Below are 18,033 nucleotides of genomic sequence, written 5' to 3' on the forward strand. Positions count from 1 at the left end.
GAAGCTTATGAGTATGGGAATTCCAGCATGGGGTTTCCCAGGCTACCCGCGTAATTTTTTTCCCCCTACACCAGTTTAGCACAAACCACGCCCCGTAGTTTCAACATTGATCAACAATATTTAGCGCAAAGCACAAACCACGCCCCGTATTTGCATTAGTCAACACACGTGTAGCGGCGCTCAGCTGTCAACTGTATTTGAAGACGTTTGAGTAAAGTTCGCTACATTCATGAACACGTGCTGGCTGGCTACAATTCTTGTTTGTGCTTAGTGGTTGGGCTTTCAAATGTACTGCACTATGTATAGTTTAACGCTTGTTTGTGCTTGGTCTTTTCAATTTACTGCGCTATGTATAGTTTCTTGAACGCGTGCTGGTTGGCTACAATTCATTCCAATGTAATGTATGCTACATTGTTGTTTGAGCTTACAGTTTGGTCTTTTCAGTTTACTGCACTATGCATAGTTTCACGACGTTTGAGATGTAACTGTGAAATCGGTATTTCCTCCTTATTTTCATTTTTATTCACTCACCCATTTATGTATGCATATTTCTTTTAATATATATTAGGGTGCATCAGACACGTCCATTTCTAAAGTGCGTGTTTTCCTTCTGTCCTTAGTTTAAACTTATTCCATTTGTTCCAAACTCGCAGGTGATGTGAGTAACTCGCGTCCCGCGGGCTTGGTTAAATTCTGCCGGCAAGCTGTCATTTTGGTCAACCAATCATTGCAACTACGGGGCGTGGTTTGCGCTAAACTGGTTTGGGGGGAAAAGACGCAGGCTACTCCTTCCGACACACAGACACACACATATACATTCACACGTCAAATGGTTACGCCCCCCTCCCCCCAGTTCCTGCTTTGTGTCACTGTCTTTCCTCCCAGCTATGCTAGCGCTTTGAAGCTCCCTATGGCTGAGAATGGCCAAATAGTAAATCATATGTCATTGAGAGTGCTTTACTTGCATTTGGCAATACATGAGTGCTTGTGCGAGAGAACAGGACAGGCAGAAATGTAAGGATGTTCAGCAGACAAGGGGTGATATATTGACAGCTGAAATTGGTACTTTTGCTCTGTAGGGTAAATGGTCTGTTGCTCCACCACCATAAGGACCATATGTGTGCATGTGCCATGCTGAGAGGAACAAAGGAATGGACCTTGCACATTGCTTATCTCCCTCTCCCATTGAAGCGTGCACTCCAGCAGCACAACTGTGGTATGAAGGCAACTAAATTGTTACTTTGTTTATGTTTTTTCAGAAAGATACAAATTGCACTCAGTGCTCTGCGCCTCAGCCTTGGTGCTTGTCCAGTGACATCGCTGCTTGCCGCTTTTTTATTTTTTTTAAAAGTCTTTACTATAGGACTAATGTGATGTATCAAATGGAGACAAGATACTTTAGAACCAAAAAAAACCAAAAACGTGATTTAGTTTTTTTTTAAAACCCCTTTTAATTCAATGGTTTTACATTGGACATAACTAACCCTCATGTAGTCCTCACCGGGTCGTAACTGTAGGTAAATCTAGCCTCATGTTACCCAGAACACACACACTCTCTCACACACATGCAGATGTAGAGCCTTATTTTTATATAAATTAATATCATTTTTAAATAATTAAAAATAATTTACTATAATCGCTGAGAATTCCTTATTTGAAGATGTAAAGTTTGTCAGGGGGCAATGTATGGCAAAAATAAATGAGCATCACAGAAAAATAATTAATTATAACAATTGTTCATGTACTGCTTTTTGTAGTTTGTAATAGTCACCTTTTCCAAAATGTAGTGCACAGTACATTTTCCACATACAGCACATCCAAATCATTACATCATAATACGGAAATTAAATTAACAAAGATATGACTGAATGATTGATTGTTTCGTTTAAACTCCTCTCCTTTTGATATTTGGTTACAAAGGGTAGCTATGCTGATTTTCAACATGCAAATTACTCCCTGGAGGAGAGGCGCGTGTCTCCGGCTCTCTCACATATGCCACTCAAACAACCAAATCCCGCCTACTCAAAAAGCCGAAATTTTGTCCGTAAACATCCTGTGGATTTTAAAAGAGGTCTTTGGGCGGGAGGAAGAGGAAAAAGGGTCGGCGCCATCTTGTTTGTTTTAGCGGTTGAATCAGTGGTGGGAGGAGGGGGAACAAAAAAGTGCAACAGCCGCTAAAAAAGGAAAAGGTAGCAAGAGTTACATCGGTAAGGCAAATAAATGTAATAATTTTTGCGCGTAGATAAACACAGCCTGGTACATGCACAACGTTTCCTATTTTGAGGTTTGGTCTTATGTTTGCTAGGACTGATGTTAGCTAACCGGACAGTGTTGCGCCGTGTTGTTGCTCAACAGAAACCCGTTGCACACCGATTGATAAAATCAGTGCACATTTATCGATAGATAGTCATTAAAGTTAAAATGAATGGTCGTGGACGTTCTACAAATTAAACACTTGTATTACAATTGCAAGGTAGAAGGCTCAAGTTCATTCATCCCGGGCAGCGGGCCTTCGTTTCGGATTATACATTTTAACAGACTGAATGCTTGGTTTTGGTTACGTTACCGGTTAAAGCGATATATATATATATACATATTTATAGTTTCAATGAGTAGCTGATATTTAACGAGTTAGCTGCCTAACGTTGCAACACAGGACATTTGCTTAAATGTCAGCATGCGTACATAGCAGTCCGCAAGCAAGCTACACATTGAATAAGGGAAACTGCCGCCATTCGTGAGATTTGCCGATCTCAGCAGCCGCTATCCGACGCCAGTCAGCGGTATGGACAGCTCAGGAAAGTGACCGGTCTGGATCATGGCCTAAAGAAGCCACCTTGGTGGCTACATGACAGATTTCATGCGCTTTTTAATACTTGTATACGAGGAACTGTGCTGGTTACTTTAACTGTATTACTATTTTTTCTATAATAACAACTGGCCTGTTTGCACGGTCACGCATAGGCATGAGATAGCTTTATAAATTGTATATTAATGTGGTCTGTCGAAGGTAACGTTAGCCAAGTAGCTAGCTAAGAGAACGAGCTAGCTAACAAGTTTCGAGCATGCAGTTCCATTATCATATGTTGATGAATGTAATGTAAATGTTCTTGTCAGATTAGCGAGCGGCTTGCAACCAACAAAGTTACCGTTTTAACAGGAGTGGCTATACGTTACATGGGAATTGTTTCAAGAAATGCGGCATATCCTATAGTAAATGTAACGTTAGCCATTTAATTGGAAACGGTTAGCATACTGTTACCACTTTTTGGTTTCTAAATTGGCCGGCTAGGCTAGCTACTGTTTTAACGAAGCACAATGCCGTTTACGTCTGTAGTAGATGATGTTTTTTATTTCCTTGTAATAAGCGAACTGTCACTTGGCGCCTGTGCATTACTGATGCTAAGTCAGTGGTTCTCAACCTCGGTCCTGGGGGCAGACTGTGTATGCTGGTTTTTGTTCCAACCATAATTGCATTTTTCTTAATTAGGTGTTTTTAATGTTAGGAATTATTTACCCTCTTAAGCCACATTGTCATAAATTGCTATGCGTGGCATGAAGAATAAAATCCCATTGTGTTATTGTGTTGCTTTTTGAGTGATTACAAACAAGAGGTAACATTTTTAACAAGTCGAATTAACGAGGGGAATTAACAGGCTCCTAATTAGGTTGCGGAACGCATGTGTTTAAGTGCTTTTAGTGCATAATATTTCACTTAAACTAAATAGCACAATACAGGTTGGACTCATTATCATTTTCTTTGTTTTTGAATTCTTCGTTATCTATCAGATTATTAGATTTAGTGGCCAGGTGTCCACACTTTCCCCAATTAGGAACCTGTTGATTTGCCTTAGTCTTTATTTTGATTAGTTAAAAAGTTTGTTTTTAACCTCTTTACGTAATCATGTATAATATAGCACAATGTGAATATGGGACTTTTATTCTTTATGACATGCATAGCTATTTCTGACACAAGGTGGCTTAAGTGGGCAGATAATCCCTCTGACATGAGAAGCACCTAATTAAGGAAAAAATAATAGCTTGTTACAATTCCAGGATTGCAAGTGTGGTTGGAACAAAAAACAGAATACACAGTGGGCCCCCAGGACCGAAGTTGAGAACCACTTTGCTAAGTAAATAACCTAAATGATGTGTTTGTCGCAATGTACGCTGGGTGAACTCATAGATATTTTGACTTTCTTTCCTGTCTCAGGTTTGGCGCCTCCTCTCCCAGGCTGTGAGAAGAAGCTGGGACAATGTTCTATGCCCACTTTGTCCTCAGCAAACGTGGGCCGCTGGCCAAAATATGGCTAGCGGCCCACTGGGATAAGAAGCTCACCAAGGCGCATGTGTTTGAGTGCAACTTGGAGAGCAGCGTGGAGAGCATCATCTCTCCTAAGGTGAGAGTGCTGGCTGGACTTTCTGCATTCTCCTATCTGGTTCTCAGGTGGAATATTTTTTTTAATTTTTACTGGATTCAGAGCATCATTGTCAGTTTCATCCATTTCATCACAAAAATACGATTCTTTTTTTCGTCACTAGATTTAATCTAATTAAAATTACATTACTGAAACTGGATGTAAGTCACTTAACTTTTTTCACAAAAGAACAAATCATCTGTGGAATTTATTCAACAACACCGAGTGATTGAAAACTGAGTAGCTTTTTCGAAATTCCCAAGGTCAGTGTTATTCCAGAAATTCAATTTATTTTACAGGTGAAAATGGCATTACGAACATCTGGTCACTTGCTTCTTGGTGTGGTCAGAATCTACCACAGGAAGGCCAAGTACCTGCTAGCTGACTGTAATGAAGCCTTCATTAAGATCAAGATGGCCTTCCGTCCAGGTAAATTCTGATTGTAATAACAAAGTATAATTGAGCAAGAGAAGCCTCAGGAAAGGACTGTTGCTTGTATGGTTGTAACTTCTCCTTATTTCAGAATTGGTCCCCAGGACCTGTTGCATGTGCTGACTGTGTAATTGTAACATCTGAACTTTAACAAGCAGTTGATTGTTCTTTAATGCTGACTGAATCATTTACATTATTAAAATATGTATATGTAAACATTCATAGATGTGTAAGAAATGGTTATCCGTGCCATGCAGAATAAATGTCCTGTATTCATGTCCTAAAACTTTAAAATGTTTTTGCATTATGTGTCTTTCATTACTTAATTTATTGTACTAAATTTGATCTGTTGTAGTTTGTAGTGATCTGTTGGGGGCTGGAGGATTGTAAGATTTTGTGCTGCTGTTGATGCATACATGTTTTGATAGAATATGATCTCAGCATGAAAACTGGCGTTTCATTTCCTCCAGACCAGTAGGACCCTGAACAGTGGTTGTGCATTAGGGCTAAGTATCTATTGCCTCATCTGTTCAATTTTTTTAGGGGTGGTTGATCTACCGGAGGAGAACCGTGAGGCTGCCTATAATGCTATCACCTTGCCAGAGGAGTTCCATGACTTTGATCAACCACTACCAGATTTAGAGTGAGTTGCTGCAATATGTTTTCCACTTTTTTCTGCAGTAAGAGCATTCTAGCAGTTTTGATATACTAGTTGACCAGTAAACTGATGTACTCAATGGTTAATGGTTATATGGTAACCAGTACTCAATGGTTATTGTTCTTATTCAGTTCATTTCTTAATTTTTTTATACTTATGTTGTGAAGGTATTTGTCCACCAACCAAGAAAAGTGCTCTTCAAATTTTTATTTTTGTCATTAATTCCAGTAGCATCATCACATTGACCGTGTCTTCACTGTCCTATGAAATGGACAAAATTAAATAGTTTTTGTGTTGCAGTGCTGACACGCATAATTAAAGCATGTGAATGGGAAAACGTATGTTGATTTCAGCTTGAATGATTTTGACTTCCCAAAAAGTAAAAAAAATAAATAAAATAAAAAAATGACAACCACGGGCCTCACAAAATGTTGAGCATTCATATTTAATGTAGTGAGGTTTGGTCAGGTTTACTCAGAACAAATTCTGTACATCTGTAGAGTGCAACTTGGTGAAATAATGTAGACACTAAAACGGTTTGTAAAAATGCCATTATGTGCTTTTAAAAGTTGCCTACTAGTTGCTATATTGGAACTACAACTGTTGTCGTGTGCAGATGGGCTAGTATGGAAACTTCAGTGGTGTGTGCCTGATCGTGACCGTTGTTACAGTTTCAATATATTGAAGCTGGGGTTGAGATGTTCCAGTCAAGACGACTTGGGATGTGCGTAGGTTTCCACTTGGGTCTGGCCACAAGGGAGATTTCGGAGTAAAAGACTACTTATTCCTCAAACCTGCTGTCGAAGGGAAATAAACCAGCTACCAATGGTGGCAGGACAACTTTATCTCGATCAGACAAGATACAGGTTGGGACACATTGAAGTTCGTCAAGGTCCTTAAGGAATGTATCTGGTCGGTTAAACAAGTGTTTTTACCATCAGAGCAAAGTTGTTAAGGTTTTGGAGAGTTTTTTGCTCACGAAGTCACTGACGCGCCGGTGCCCCACTTGCGTTCCTTGGAACCACATTGGTAGATGAGTTTGGCACATGAACATTTGATTGGCTCGTTGTATTGGCGCTGTCAATCAAACATTGCTGCTTTAATGTTTACAGTGTATTCAATTTAATTCTCCATTTTCCCCTCAGACTGGTGCCTAATTGATCAAGCAGTGAGTTAATTGCAGGGTCACAAGAGGAAGGGGACAGGCACTTCATTAAGCCTGACCAGAGATGTTGTGTGAATGTGACTCTGAGGAGGGTCAGTCCCATGGTCAGGAAGCCAGAGGCCACAAACCTCCTGTGTATAAGTTACATTGTTGCAATAATGTATGCTGAAATACACAACAGTGTTGTAATTTATAAACCTCGAAATTATCATAAATTTGTGTGTGTGGTCCAAAGCTCTAGACCAGGGGTCTTTAACCCTCCTGTTATGTTGCGGGTCAAATTGACCCTTTTTAAAGTTTGAAAATCTAGGAAAAATACTTAAAATTATTTTTTCAGTATGAAACTTCTTCTACTGGCCTTAATTAGTGTAATCAACATTCTAAATGAAAATGGTTCATTTCATGTATTTGCAAACCCCCCCTGTATGTTTATATCACCCGGGAACATTTTTGCTGTACCTAAAAAATGAACAGAACAGGAGGGTTAACTCCAGTTCTGGAGGGCCACAGTCTCTGCTGGTTTTTGTGATTTTGTGATCAGACACTCAAATTAAGCACTATAGTGCAGTAACACTTTAAAAGCAACAGGCAGAGGGGACCCCCAAGATTTGCATTTGAGACCACTTTTCGCATGCAGACTGGTCCTTGTGGCCACGCTGTATTTTATGAAGGAGACTAACATTTAGGTTTGATTTTTGAGCATGTATGATTTAGTTTGACTTCACTTTTTAATTATTTTTTTTAATTAAATGGGCCACAGAAATATGTGAAGTCAGACAAGAAAAGTAAGGTAATACCCTATATTTCAGTGGCTGGTTTGTATCGCCAATATTAGTAATAGATCTTATGCAGTAGGGGCCTCAGCTGTCACTGGGTGGAGTGGAAGCTTGTTTATATGCACATACATTATATGACCAAACGTATATGGACACCCCTTGGTCTCGGGCTGTTTTTCATGGTTTAGTCTAGGCCCCTTAGTTCCAGTGAGGGCTAATCTTAATGCTACAGCATACAATTGCATTCTAGATGATTCTTTGGCCCCAACGGTTTGGGGAAGGCCTTCTCCTGTTTCAACATGACAGTGTCCCCAGGCGTACAGTGATGTCCATATTGAAATGGTTTTGTCGAGATTCCGTGTGGAAAAACTTGACTGGCCTGCACAAAGCCCTGACCTCAGCCCCATCCAACACATTGGGATCAGTTGGAAAGCCAACTGCGAGCCAGGCGTAATTGCAGTCAATGCCTGACCTCACTAATTGTTTTCTGGAAGAGTGGAAGAAAATCCTTGAAGCAATGCTTAAACAGCTAGTATAAAGCTTTTCCTGAAGAGTGGAGGTTGTTATAGCAGCAAAGGGTGGACCAAATTCATATTAATGCCCGTAATTTTAGATGAGATGTCGGATGTGAGGTGTCTGCATACCTTTGGCCATGTAGTGTAGTTCTTGAGATACTTGTGATTTCTGACTTGCATTCCTGTACATTCCCGTACATTCTTGAATATAATGCATTACTTTATTTGGTTACACACAGATTTTGTACATCTTGCATGTACACAATTTTGGAATTGATGCTCTAATTTAAAAAAAATTAAACTTCTTATTATTTAAAAAAATTAATTTGGTACCCAGCGTGGGGCTGAACATGTCCAATTCCCACCCTAATTTGGAATGTCCAGTTAGCAGTTAGAGTGCATCCCTTCTGGTGATTTACAGTTTTGGAATACATACGATTTTGGGATATGTAGACATCCATGATTCTCCTCTGAAACATTTGGTGTTGCCAAGGAAGAGCTGAGTTGGAGGAAGACCTTTCATACGTGGCTTTTAACATGTAGTCCATGGGTGCCAGATTGGCTAGTAGAGTCGCTAGAGATCAATAAATCAACTGAATCTTCCTGTACCCTAGAAATCCCTGCTAGGTTTAGAACTGAAGCCCCAGAAGCGTTAATGTTTCCCACTTTTTTTTGTACAGTGACATTGATGTTGCACAGCAGTTCACGTTAAATCAGAGTCGAGTGGAGGAGATTACCATGCGGGAGGAGGTGGCGAACCTCACCCTCCTGCAGGAGAATGACTTCGGTATGTTTGAGCTGACTACACCCAAAGCCTACTGCCTGTAGATGTTATTTTAAAACATTTTACCACCCTTGCTGCTTGTATTGAGTTTTTTTTTCCCCCGTAAAAACCAGCTGACTTTGGGATGGATGACCGTGAGATGATGCGGGAAGAGAGTGCGTTTGAGGTAGACATCATCCACGGCGCATCTGCCTCCAACCTGCTGCTGGAGCCGGAGCCCGGTTCAGGACAGATGGCGGAGAAGTCCAATCATCTGGAGTACGATGACCAATACAAAGACGACTTTGGGGACAACCACATGGAGAGCAGTGAGGGAGGAATGCTAGGTGAGAGGTGTGGAGGCGGTTGAGGGGTGGGCAGGGGTCTCTGTACACTTAAGGTATATTCAGTTGATTTTCCAATGTGTGGCAATCATTTTCCTGCAATAGAAAACAACATTGGGTGCGTTTTCATAAAGTATTGAATTTTACTACATGCTGCTATAGTGCTGTTTTAAAATTTTGGTACCGGCGTGCACTTATCGTATTGGTGTACCACAAAGCCCTACACCAAACACTAAGCAGGGGTCTGAAAGTGCTGGAAGTGTGATGGAGATGGTCACAGCATAAAAGGGAGAAAGATTTAACCAATTCCTGTAGGGGGGGGACTATTAAAATATTCCCCGTGCCACCTTTAATACGCAAATGAATTGCAGGTGTTGAGTAACCTATTTCAGAACATCTCCGTTGTAGTGGACAAGCTTCTCAGCAATGAGGATGGGGGAGGCATTTTTGACGACCCTCCAGCTATCACCGAGAGTGTGATGATGCCCCAAGACCATGGTGACGATGAGGATGACTTTGATAACCTGTCTCGTAAGTAATTTGATGTGTCGTGTACTCCTCATTTGAGACTGCTCTTGCATTGTTTCTAACTGTAGCAGTGACAGAACAATGCTTCATCTTGAATTATTGCAATATGAAAATGTATGATATATTGATGGCCATGAAATCAGTCCAGTGGTGTTTTTAAAAAATAAAGAAATAAAAAAAAAAGTTTTTAATCTGTACTTGGTGAATGGAACAAATGGGTGGAAAATATTGATGAACTTAAACTGAGCAAACAAAGTAAATTTCAGTCGTCTTGATTGATTCGGCCATTTATTTGCTTTAACTTTTGCCCTGCCAAGTAACGTTCACTGGTGTTTAGCTACTTGTTTTTGGTTTTTCTAGCTGGGGGACCAGACAGTCCTGACTCTGGCCCTGTAGAACCACTGCCCACCATGACAGACCAGACGGAGCAGACGACACTAGTCCACAACGAGGAGGAGGCCTTTGCCCTGGAACCCATAGATATCACTGGTGAGCCCTCAGACTTTCTTTAAAACTTCTGTTTTGTAAGAAACTTGAAGGATTCTGGGAGGAACCTGGCAGAGATGGCTGAAGCAGCGGCCAGAGGGAAACAACAGGCAGATTTGGTTCACAGGCAATTTTAACACAAGCACGGAAGAAGGCTGCAACTGCAGTTTCAGATTTCTGTTTAGGAAAGTAGGCAAGCGACAATGAGTTTTAAGAAGTCTAAAAATAGATGAGATTTAAGTTCTTATTACTCTCTGTGGTCAAGAGTGCATCAGTTGACACTGCATCGAGTGGTTATACATCAGGCTTCTTTGCAATTTAGCATAGTAACTTTGGTTACATTTTATATTTAAAGCATCTCCTTAGTTGTGCCCTTTTTCTTGGGCAAGCCTATACAATGCAGTGGTCCATCCTGTGGCCTGGTTGGGACTCTGATCTTACCACTGCTCGCTAGCCATAGCTCTTGCTGGGTGGCATATTTTATACCGTCTTGGATTGGAGGGTTTTATTTGTCATTTTAAGACAAATAAAAATCTCCACTCACTTGCAGTGCCTTTAGTCAGGGTGTCAGCACGCAGGTATTCAAAATTAGGGTGAAAATGAAGGTTCTTTTTCAAGCGGCATTGCAGTAGATTGTAGGGCAGTGATTTTACTTTGTCTGTGACCTCTGCAGTGAAAGAGACAAAGGCCAAGAGGAAGAGGAAGCTAATTGTGGACAGTGTGAAGGAGCTGGACAGCAAGACCATCCGTGCACAGCTGAGTGACTACTCCGACATTGTCACCACACTGGACCTGGCTCCACCCACCAAGAAGCTAATGATGTGGAAAGAGACGGGTGGAGTAGAGAAGCTCTTCTCTCTACCAGCACAGCCCCTGTGGAACAGCAGGCTTCTCAAGGTAGCCACACACACACACACACACACTGAATCTGACTAGTAATAGTGTAAGGTCCAAATAACGTTGGAGGGTTTGACATCTACACAAAGGGCCTTCGTGGGTCTGAAAATAACATCTGACTCTACTGCCTGCTATCCTAATCTGAACGAGGTTGAGGTGAATAACTTTTTCCCAGACCTGACCCAAGGCACAATGAATAACATAAAATAGCGTTTTTGAAAGTATTATTTGTCACTGAACTTCTGAAGTTATTGGCCTTATTATTTGGTATTATAGTCTTATTGGCAAAAACTGTTGTCCAAAAGTACAGTCATCTGTTCTGCCCCCCATACCCCCGTTCCCCACAAAACTTCGAAATATTGGTCCAGTAAATCTGAATAGGACATCAAAAGGCAAATGTCTCATGTACCCATTGTTTACGGCATGCCTTCCATAGTAATGAGCCACTTGCTCAGTCTAAGGCCTTGCACACATTAGCATTAAAACACATTTGAAAATTCAAAAAATGTATCGGCTCCTTAAAACGATCAAGTCCACCACACTGTCAGGGGATTGGAAATGTTGCAAAAACCCTTAACTGATTTTACCTGTGAATGTGTGCAGGATTGGTTTCTAAAACCTACCTGTGGGATAATTTTCCTTGCGTTGTAAATAAATGGCGTAGAGTTCCACTGGTGGTACTCGTGAGTTCTGTGGGAATTTCAAACATCTTCTCAGTTGATTTGACCATTGAACGTGTTTTTTTTTTTTTTTCATTTTGTAATGTTTCTAACTTAAAATTCTCCGAAATATGTCATGTTTAAGTTTGTTCCCTGTGGAGGTTGTCTTAACTTCTTGTCCATTTAGAATTTGACCAGGGGTGTCCAAATCTCTGTATATAGTCTGACTTCCCATGACCTGGGAATATATGCTGGAGCATTTCTCCATGTAAATGTGTCCGTGTGTCAGCTCGTTGATATGCTGCCTGACGCTATGCGTGCGGATGCTGCTGCTGACAATCATGTCTGTCTGTGAGCAGATGTTCACACGCTGCTTGACGCCGCTGGTGCCAGATGAGCTGCGTAAGAGGAAGAAGGGTGGTGAGGCTGACAGCCTGGATGAGTTCCTGAAGGACCTGGAAAACCCAGAAGTGCCCAGAGATGAGGTGCTGCCCCAGCAGAGAGACATCATTGGTGAGTTCCTCTCCAACATCCAGGAAACTGGATTCAGATTGTGGTTATATTCCCCGGAAGTTACAATTGATTGTTTTCTTAATATTTCTTTCAGAGTTTTAACCAAATTATAACCATTTAGTTGTAATAAATACTATTAGATTATCGTGACCTGTTCAGCAGATAAGGATAGGGTGGGCGTGTATCCTCTGCACATTAATATTCATATATGTAAGCGTATGAATATTAATTCATATGTAGACCATTCCTTGTTACTAGGTTAGACCAGGTTGTCCTGTGCAGTTACATTAGACTACCAGGCATAATGAAAGAACACAACACAAGCTAGGCTTTTCCATATTATAGTTAATCGTATAATTTTGTGCAAGGCGGTGTTCTTGTCCAGACACTTTGCATATATTACCAAACATGGCCATCCATGTCTTGGGACGCGCCATGACGTTTCAGTGCAGGTAGTGAGAGTCCATGAATTAATCAGGCATATTCGGGTCCAGAAATTCCTCATCACAAATGTGGCCTGGGAGTGTGCAGAACTTTCTGGAAGTACACGTTTGCATGGGGAAAATACTACTCACAACCAACACATCCAAATTTTCCTGTGATTTAAGAGGTTAGATATCTTCCAGAAACTTCATGCACCAGGGCAAGCTTTGTAGTAATACCTAATTTGTTTTTGTAGATGGTTCAAGTTTTCCTCACAGGAATGGGCACTACAAATATTAACTGTTGGGATTATTGCAATATTTCAGTGCTCATATGCATCCAGGAAATAAAACCCATTTGTTGTGCGTCTTTTTTTGGAAAAGAAAAATGCTTATTGGTTTTTCTGCATCCACACAAGGTGCAGTGTTTAGGCATTTCCAACTTTACTTACCCACACAGGTGCCAAGAGGATCATTTACATATTACAGGTAGAAAGGATTTCAAGGATTTTTAGCGTTCTAGTGAGGTACATTATACCCAGGTCAACCCCGTGCTCTGAAGACCTGGCATTTATCCAAGAGGGAATGCAAGTCACAAGAGTTTTCTGGGTCTTTTTTTTCCCCCAAGAAGCATTCCTAAATATTTCTGGGCCATTCATGAATGCAAATAGTATTAAATCACATCGGCAAGTGTTCATACTTAAGTTTCTTGGACCTTTAAATTACAGCACAGCTTTTCAAGGCTGGTTTTTTTAAAAATTATAAAAAAATTAATCCTTGGTTCATCCACATCCCACAATAACCTCACTCTGTGATTAAATGGTAATATCAGTTACTGATAGATTTTTTCACTGAAATTGATATTGAGGATCCTCCAAGTTAGACATCTAACACAAGTTGCATCCATTAACAATTGAACAAGACTCCACCTCTTTAAGCTTACGTTTTTTTTTTTTTTTTTTTTACAGTTGGTGGATTTAGTTCCAATACTACATTGATTTTTAAAGAGGTGATGGCTCAGGCTCCAGTCATCTTTAAATTTAAAATGTTGATTTCGAGCCACCTTGGTTAATTGAACTGAAATTAAGGATGGACATCAATGAATGCTAAATATAGCATTCATTGATGATGTTATGCTAAATACTGAGTGTTAATCTAGTAATTCTTTGGTTTTGTTAAGCTTTACCCCCTTTTTTCTTCCCAGGTTGGAATGCCCAGTCAAACATATTGGCCTTAATTTCAGCAACCCCCTCTCAGTTAGGGAGAGTAGACAAGCTTGTGCCCTCCTGAAGTATGGTGTCAGTCACTGCCTCTCATTGCACTGTAGTTCACAAGTTGGGCTCACACAGACATAAGTCCAAGGGAGACAATTGAGGCACCAACTCAACACCAGATTGACCAATGCAGGTTGATAGTGAGCAGAAAGATGCTGTAATCCCAGTTGACCAAAATATAATTAATTTGCGAATGTTTTTATTCTGTCACTGTGTAGACCAGACCATTATCGAGGAGCCCAGTGTATTGCAAGCGTCGGCCATGGAGAGCAGCAGGACCACCCTGGATGAGTCCATCATGCCTCCGCCCTCCGCCCAGCGTGGAGTCAAGCGCAAGGCTCAGGACAGCGAGCCTGCCTTACCTGTGAGTGCACGGCTGGCCATACTGAAGCGTGTGTGGGTGTAAAGGTTGTGAACTGTCATGTCTGGTTTGAAGTATAAGAAAATGGGCTGTGTTCAGAAAGCAGATGGGTCTGCTGGGGTGCACGTTTTAAACATTGGCCCTTTGAGAGGAAGCCCTTGGGTGAGAGCTGTGTGCTTGTGTGTCTCATCAGATGGGCGCATTGGAGTCCCAGGCTGAGCGCTCTGCCCTGGCACAGCCACAGCTGGACATGCCTCAGGTGGACCTGCCCCCCGAGGAGGTGTCCAACCTCAACCAGCTCATCCCAGAACTGGACCTGCTGGGCGAAAAGGGCAAGGAGAAGGACAAGGATGATGACGAGGAGGAGGAGGTAAGGAGGCCAGAGGTCAACATGGCCACAAAGTCCCAGCGCACTGGTGCCCCCTCACTATACCATGGCAAAAGCGTGCAATCATTTGCATGGGTGGCTGGTCGGAGAGTAGCGCGCGCGTGTGTGCATGTATACATACTGTAAACCATTGCACTGCTTTTGCTGTTGGAGATTTGTCAGTGATGTAAGTGTTTGATTAACAGGAAGAAGAAGGTCAGGGTGGAGACCAAGATCAGGAAGAGAGGCGATGGAATAAGAGGACCCAGCAGATGCTCCACGGCCTTCAGGTACATTTTAAATGGATGAAATGACTTCTCAGTTTTCCACCTTTTATTGGTGTATATAAGAAGTGTGTGTGAGTGTATGCCCTCCTGTTTTGAACAAAGTGCATAAGATGGAATATATGAATGTGGAAAGGGACGGAACACAAACAAGTAAAGGGGAGTGAAAATGGGCAATTTCCAATTGCCCTTTGTTTGCAATGGAGAGGACAGTGCAGAAGTCGCGACTATGAACAGGCATGCAGCAATGTTCAAATTATTTCAACATTAATTATTGAGTTTTATCATATTGATGTGATGACCACTCACTGGTAAATTAAAGTATGAAGCATGACTGCTTTACGACACTATTGATTTATCATTCGATTAGCCGTTTCAATCATGTGCTTCCAATGTCAGAATCATAAAATCGTTTTTTGTTCGGAAGCTATGAGTTGTATATGAGCTGGCCATCTGTGACAGTGACATCTCCAAGTGTCATTTGCAGCTTCTTGCAGGATGTTTTCTTTTTCTTTTTCTTTTTTGCATGGATGCAGTCTATGAAACTGGCAAATTATAGCTAATGTTAGGCAGATATCTCTGCCAATTTCAGTGCACATCTGTAATGTTTTATTTTGACTATCAGTTACATTTCGTGACTACACCAAAGAGGTCCACTCATGACTTTTTAATTTTATTTTAGATGTGGCTGTCTGAATAATACTGCTAATGATAGTTGCTTATTAGTGACAGTTTGTGGGAGGCATTTTGGAAATAATATCCCCATCATTTTTATTCCATAATTTTGGAATGAAATTAACATGTTTATCCCTGTTCAGTCCATCTTCACACATCAGCAAGTACCCTCAGAGTAAATGCTCTCAGTCTGATCCAGGGTAGACCTGGAAAGAATCTAATCCATGGGTTCCCAGTCTCATCTGAAAAGGCCCAATGTGGGTACAGGTTTTTGATTCTACTTTTGAAGGCATCACTTGAAGACCGTGATTACTTGGTTGAATTGGGTGTTGTACCGCTGGGCTAAAACAAAAACCTGCACCCCCATCTGTTTTTCACAAGAACAACCCGAACAAGAACCCAGGCCTTGTTGAAGTATTGCTGCATAGACTACAGTATATGCCATATTGTTATGAAAACTATCTGATGTGATATTTTCTCCCTGGTGTCTAGAGGGTGATGGCGAAAACGGGAGCGGAGTCCATCAGCCTGCTGGAACTGTGCAGGAACAACAACAAGAAGCAGGCAGCAGCCAAGTTCTACAGCTTCCTGGTACTAAAGAAGCAGCAGGCCATCGAGCTCAGCCAGTCCGAGCCGTACAGCGATATCATTGCTACCCCTGGACCGCGATTCCAAATCGTATAGACGTTCTATATATATCGTTGAGTGAATTTACACTGGCAGGTTTTATTCTTTAATATTTTGTTTGTATATGATGTGTTATTGTTCTGGTTTGTGTTTTTTTTTTTTAAACTATTTGTGCTGCGAGTCATATTGGGGTTAAATGGACTAAAGGGTAGGTTTTTTAAAAGATTCATAGTTCTTGTTCTTTTATACTGTACCCAAAAGGAGCATGTAGTATTGGGAAGCAATCCTTTCAATTATTGATAACTAAATTAATGCAATTTGCAACCAAGTTGTTTGGATACATCAGTGTTTTGTCTTGAAGACAGATTAAATTTTGATCATTCTGTTTGGCCTGCTTGTTTGTCTTGCAGTGCTCTTCATTACTCTTTTAGGCTCAACTCAAGAACAAAAGCCATCATTTAAGTTTTAGAAAATGTCAGTTTTCATTTCCAGTACCCGTTGATGGGGGGAAGAAATCATTGCTTCAGTTTAGATTTTAAATGAAGTTTAAATAATTTTTACTTGTACTACATTCACTTCACATTTTAAGAAAAACATGCTTCATTTTTGTTCATTTAAGTGCAGCCCTTATTTTAAAAAGTCACTTTCCTTGGTGTGATTGTGACTGTCGGTGCTGATTTCTTTAAGTTACATTTGAACAATTTGACAGAATTATGGAAAATCTTTTTGTACATCATACCGCTGAGGTGTTCTCTACTACTCAGCAAGCTTAAGAACTGAATGGCAAAATTCTGACAAGCATGTGATCGACACTGCTCCAAAAAAAAAAAAGTAAAAGAAGTGAAAGGCTTAGTTTTACTGCACATGTTCTCAGTTCATTGAAAACTAAATGCAGATGCCTGCTGTGTATACATACCTGTCTTTTCAAAGGGGATGACAAAAAAAAACTTTATTTTTTTTAAGATTTCATCTAACCCAGTGCCATGTCTCCACTGTAAAACAGAGTAATGTGTTTGTGGTCATTTGGCTACTTTGACCAGTGAGTGCTGGGCATCAGATGTTGGAGTGGGATCTGTCAGAATAGAACTGCGGTCAAATATTTAATGCATATTAAGCTGTTTTTAATATGTATTTGCTAGAAACTGAATAGGCAAACATGCATCCCCATTGTATATTTTGTTAGTCTGGCCCATTTTACACTGTTCAGATCATGTTGGTTGAGCATACTTATTTTAACAATGTGCCTCTAATCTTGCATTATTCCTTTTGTATAAAAAGTAATCTTGTAGATATGGCTGATTTTGAAAGTTCAGTGTGTTAAAATAAATGCTGGTAGTTTGTTATGTTATGCTTCTAGTTCAACACTAGTTCTAAACCCTAGCAGCTATGTTATGTATAACTTTTCTAATAAAACTGTTACTTTTCTGGCTCAGCAAGTTTTTGTGGATTCATTGACATTACATTACAGGCATTTAGCAAACGCTCTTATCCAGAGCGAATTCAACTTTTTACACAGCATTTACATTGTATCCAATTATAAAGCTGGATATACACTCCCCGGCCACTTCATTAGGTACACCTGTTCAACTGCAAACTTGCACCCGTTAACGTAAATGTCTAATTAGCCAATCATGTAGCAGCAACTCAATGCAGTTAGGCATGTAGACATGGTCAAGACGATCTGCTGAAGTTCAAACCAAGCATCAGAATGGGGAAGAAAGGTGATTTACGTGACTTTGAACGTGGCATGGTTGTTGGTGCCAGACGGGCTGGTTTGAGTATTTCAGAAACTGCTGATCTACTGGGATTTTCACACACAACCATCTCTAGGGTTTACAGAGAATGGTCCAAAAAAGAAAATATCCAGTG

At 40.7% G+C, this 18,033-nt stretch overlaps 1 protein-coding gene across 3 annotated transcripts; it reads left to right on the plus strand.

The window, feature by feature from the left end:
- The first annotated feature begins 2,057 nt into the window (after positions 1–2,057).
- Positions 2,058–17,596, plus strand: rad21b (RAD21 cohesin complex component b). 3 transcript variants are annotated; one of them, XM_064348424.1, is made up of 15 exons: positions 2,058–2,207; positions 4,214–4,265; positions 4,317–4,400; positions 4,718–4,847; positions 5,394–5,493; positions 8,645–8,751; positions 8,862–9,074; positions 9,480–9,602; positions 9,960–10,088; positions 10,759–10,982; positions 12,001–12,154; positions 14,069–14,214; positions 14,405–14,581; positions 14,785–14,868; positions 16,030–17,596. In XM_064348424.1, the coding sequence occupies exons 2-15, from the start codon at positions 4,257–4,259 to the stop codon at positions 16,219–16,221; spliced, it is 1,872 nt and encodes a 623-aa protein (XP_064204494.1). In that variant the 5' UTR covers positions 2,058–2,207; positions 4,214–4,256; the 3' UTR covers positions 16,222–17,596. The 3 variants fall into 3 exon arrangements, with proteins under 3 accessions (XP_064204494.1, XP_064204492.1, XP_064204493.1); XM_064348422.1 differs by having other exon boundaries at positions 4,214–4,400; XM_064348423.1 differs by having other exon boundaries at positions 2,080–2,207; positions 4,235–4,400.
- The last annotated feature ends 437 nt before the right edge of the window (positions 17,597–18,033 follow it).

The sequence above is a fragment of the Anguilla rostrata genome, chromosome 8 (genome assembly GCF_018555375.3).
Source record: "Anguilla rostrata isolate EN2019 chromosome 8, ASM1855537v3, whole genome shotgun sequence".
NCBI classification, from domain to species: domain Eukaryota; kingdom Metazoa; phylum Chordata; class Actinopteri; order Anguilliformes; family Anguillidae; genus Anguilla; species Anguilla rostrata.